This window comes from Homarus americanus, unplaced genomic scaffold (genome assembly GCF_018991925.1).
Source record: "Homarus americanus isolate GMGI-L3 unplaced genomic scaffold, GMGI_Hamer_2.0 scaffold50564, whole genome shotgun sequence".
NCBI classification, from domain to species: domain Eukaryota; kingdom Metazoa; phylum Arthropoda; class Malacostraca; order Decapoda; family Nephropidae; genus Homarus; species Homarus americanus.
The window spans coordinates 3,613,535-3,618,010 of NW_024715014.1; the positions used below are offsets into that span (position 1 = coordinate 3,613,535).

Genomic DNA, 4,476 nt, shown 5'->3' on the forward strand with positions numbered 1-4,476 from the left:
TTTATTTTGTTTTCTTAAATCCAAAAATCTTTACACTTTTGTATCTATTATTTACTGATTACAAACAATGATACAAATAAAAGGAAAGCATCATGATAAAATTGGAATGAGAAATAATAAAAGGAATAACATGTGTGTCTGGGAGAGGGAAGGAAAGGGAGGGGAAGGAGAAAGAGGGAGGGAAGGAGAGACAGAAAAGGGGAAGGGGGACAAGGAGGGAGGGAATGAGTAGAGCAGAAGGAGAGACGGAGGGAAAGAGGAGAGGAAAATGAAGGGGAGAAAGAAGAGGAGAAGAAAGAAAAAAGAGGAAGGAAGGGAGAGAGAGAAGAGGAGAAGTAAGGAGACAGAGAGTAAGGAAGGAGAGAGAAAAAACTAAGGGAGAAAGGAGGAGAAGAGAGAGAAGAGGAGAAGGAAGGGAGGGGGTGGAGATATTAATTCTCAGAGTACAGTAGTTGATGAGTGAGAGATGTTTCGACATAGGTATTGCTGATCTCTCTTCTCTTTGGTTAGAGCTCAGGTTGTTAGGTTAGGTTAGGTTAGCTTAAATTAGGTTTAGGTTAGGTTAGGTCAGCATTAGGTTATTTAATCATCAGGTACAATAAGCTGGGGGTAAGCTTCAGGTAACCCATTATACCATTAGCGGCTGGTGACCACTACTAGTTCAAGAGGCAGCCATTTGGAAGCGCCACTGATGAATTGAAGTGACTCACCTATACCTTAGTGTGTACAAGACCGTCGTGGAGTGAGGAGTCGCTGATTGTCTACCCCTGCCATAACGGTGAGACACACACACACACACACACACGCACACACACACACACACACACACACACACACACACACACACACATACACACACATACAATTAACAGTAATAATGTGTCATCCACCTGGCCTGCCAAGTAATAATAGTAATAATAGTAATAATAATAATATTGTCATTAGTATTATCATATTATTTTTGTTTTTCTCAATTCGAGGAAGTTTTAGTAAAAACGTCAGTACTGTTACTGCACTTGTACCAGTACCTTATTCACCTGATGGCCACCCACTAGAGGTGGCCATGCAGAGGGAAGGAGCCAGTGGCCAGTGTAGGATCCCTCCATTGTTCTTGATAATCTTGTTTAGGGCTATTTTGATGCTCAGTACTGTTCTTGGTCCCACAGCTTGAACTGGTAGACTGTTCCATAGGTCTACCACCACCACAGCTTAAACTGGTAGACTGTTCCATAGGTCTACCAGCCTGTGTGTGCAGAAGTATTTCCTTATGTTCGTTCAGCAGGACATGTTGGGGAGCTTGTACCCCTCTTGTTGGTGGTGCGTGACATCACATATAATGTCTGGGTTCACGTTGTCCATCACTCTCAAGACTGTGAATGTCTCTCTGAGATCTGCCCTACTGTGTCTTGTCTGAAGAGTTGTTAGTCTTAAGTCTACCCGGATAATGGAGATAATAGTTCTGTCATCATCTTAGTCAGTCTGTGTTGCACCTTTACTAGGGATGTTAAGTCTTTCTGGAGGTAAGGTTTCCCTGCCCCTATACAGTAGTCCAGATGGGGACGTACGAGAGACTTATAAAGGTAATGGAACATTTTCTTAACTGTACCTGTTCCTGTACCTGTACCTTACATGTGCTTATACCTGTATTGGGACTTGTTAGGGAGATAGGAGGTGGGTACGGCTCCCCCTTCCCCCCTCTCCTTCCCTTCCTTCCCCCAGGAAGAGAGTCGTGCTGTGCTTTAATGATGTCCACCGTGAATATTACAGAGCTGGTGCATTGTGTCTTGTCGCTAGGCCCTCCCTCCCTCCCTCCCTCACTTACTCACTCCCTCCCTCAGTTACTCAGTCACTCAGTCACTCACTCCCTTCTAGCCTCCTTCCCTCCCTCCTCTTGATGATGATGATGATGATGATGATGATGTGTCACAGGTGGTGATAATGAGCAGCCAGCTGGAATCTCTACTCGGCCAGCTGGGTACTGGTAGATGGAACATGCTACACTTTGTTGCTCTGTCTTACTGTGAGTATAGAGCTCTCTCTCTCTCTCTCTCTCTCTCTCTCTCTCTCTCTCTCTCTCTCTTATTATCCTGTATTGTCATGTATTAAATAGTATAGAGAAAAAGTATATTGAATAGAACAACTGTCATTTTCGTTATCAATGTCAGCATTTATACCAACACCTGTCATTGTCACTGTCACTTGTCACTGTCACTTGTCACTGTCAACATGTGGTGTGTCATTGTCACTTGTCACTGTCCACAGGTGTGTCATTGCCCAGTTACCACACATTGGCCGGGGCTTTCTTGGCTCCTATGCAGGACTACCAGTGTCACCCCCCTGACTACCAAAACAACTACCGCGACAACCAAAGCAACATCGCCGATCTGCTTTTAGTGTAAGTAGATGCATAGGGAGACAGACAGACAGAAAGGAAGATAAAGAGATTAAAAAAGAGTAATTGAGAAACAGAATAAAAATGAGAAAACCAAAGATAGAGAGAGAGAAAGAAAGAGGTGGAACGAAAGAATCTATAAAAATAAAACAAAGAAGTATATGTGTGTTTGTGTGTCCGCACGAGAATCTCGGAACCTACTTTACCGATCTGTAGTGAAGATGGATGGTGTTATATGTAGTGATGATGGATGGTGTTATATGTAGTGATGATGGATGGTGTTATATGTAGTGATGGTGGATGGTGTTATATGTAGTGATGATGGATGTTGTTATATATAGTGATGATGGATGGTGTTATATGTAGTGATGATGATGGATGGTGTTATATATGTTATATAGTGATGATGGATGGTGTTATATGTAGTGATGATGGATGTTGTTATATATAGTGATGATGGATGGTGTTATATGTAGTGATGATGATGGATGGTGTTATATATAGTGATGATGGATGGTGTTATATGTAGTGATGATGATGGATGGTGTTATATGTAGTGATGGTGGATGGTGTTATATGTAGTGATGATGGATGTTGTTATATATAGTGATGATGGATGGTGTTATATGTAGTGATGATGATGGATGGTGTTATATATAGTGATGATGGATGGTGTTATATGTAGTGATGATGATGGATGGTGTTATATGTAGTGATGGTGGATGGTGTTATATGTAGTGATGATGGATGTTGTTATATATAGTGATGATGGATGGTGTTATATGTAGTGATGATGATGGATGGTGTTATATATAGTGATGATGGATGGTGTTATATGTAGTGATGGTGATGGATGGTGTTATATGTAGTGATAATGGATGGTGTTATATGTAGTGATGATGGATGATATTATATGTAGTGATGATGGGTGGTGTTATATGTAGTGATGATGATGGATGTTCTTATACGTAGTGATGATGGATGATATTATATGTAGTGATGATGGATGGTGTTATATGTAGTGATGATGGATGGTGTTATATGTAGTGATGATGGATGATATTATATGTAGTGATGATGGGTGGTGTTATATGTAGTGATGATGGATGATGTTATATATAGTGATGATGGATGATATTATATGTAGTGATGATGGATGATATTATATGTAGTGATGATGGGTGGTGTTATATGTAGTGATGATGGATGATGTTATATATAGTGATGATGGATGATGTTATATGTAGTGATGATTAGACAATAAAATAATAACAGTTTAATGCTAAAAAAATATACTTTGCTGTACCGTTGTAGTGGAACTTACATACACCGTTAATGAACTATTGATGGAAGAAGAAGTTTTGGGGACTGAACAGTGAGACAATGTGGAGCCTCCCGGAGGGTGGCGTCCTACCGTGGCCTAGCGGATGAGCCGCCCGGACCAAACTTGGCATGGATAGCAAGTGTCATGTATGGATCTCAAAAAAACTCCAATCAACCCAACCCGACCCTACCCGGAGGGCGGCGATTCCGCTAGTAAGAGATAAAAAAAGAGTTTACGAGATAGAGAGTGAATGAGAGAGAGATAACAGCACTAACACCATTACCTCTTTCTCTCACACACACACAGGGGATCATGCAGCTACCTCGAGAAGAACAGAGACACGGGGGAGACCTCTAGGAGAACGTGTACTCAATGGACCTTCGACAACACCACCTTCGCCTCTACCGTCACCTCCGAGGTACGTGGAGAGGATGCTTGTGTCAATACAGTGGGAGATAAGAATACAGAGAGGTAATAAATACAGCTGTAATCCTCCATTGTAATCCTCCATGTCTTTGTTTGTGTATTTGTACTTTAGATCAGCCAAGACAGTAAATTACAGCAATTATTACAAAGGCGAAGTACAGGATTGTTTTGTTTGTGCAGTAAGTCAAGGAAGAGGTGTTTGTAGTTTATTTGTGTTACTTAAGGTAGTGGTTTGTTATGTGTGTTGAGTGTGTGTGTACTGTCTGTCTGTCCCCCTCTCCTCCCTCTCTCCCCTCCCTCTCTCTCCCCCCTCCTCTCTCTCCCTCCTCTCTCT

The 4,476-nt window shown here is 41.7% G+C and overlaps 1 protein-coding gene across 1 annotated transcript in view; it reads left to right on the forward strand.

Moving 5' to 3' along the window:
• Nucleotides 1–692: 692 nt before the first annotated feature.
• The window catches only part of LOC121854374 (organic cation transporter protein-like), a 10,607-nt gene continuing 6,823 nt past the window's right edge, over nucleotides 693–4,476 (forward strand). Inside the window, exons 1-4 of the mRNA XM_042349010.1 lie at nucleotides 693–778; nucleotides 1,930–2,020; nucleotides 2,263–2,395; nucleotides 4,023–4,134. Of these exons, the coding sequence (XP_042204944.1) occupies nucleotides 1,939–2,020; nucleotides 2,263–2,395; nucleotides 4,023–4,134 (327 nt within the window). The 5' untranslated portion in view covers nucleotides 693–778; nucleotides 1,930–1,938. The remainder of the gene's footprint in view (nucleotides 779–1,929; nucleotides 2,021–2,262; nucleotides 2,396–4,022; nucleotides 4,135–4,476) is intronic.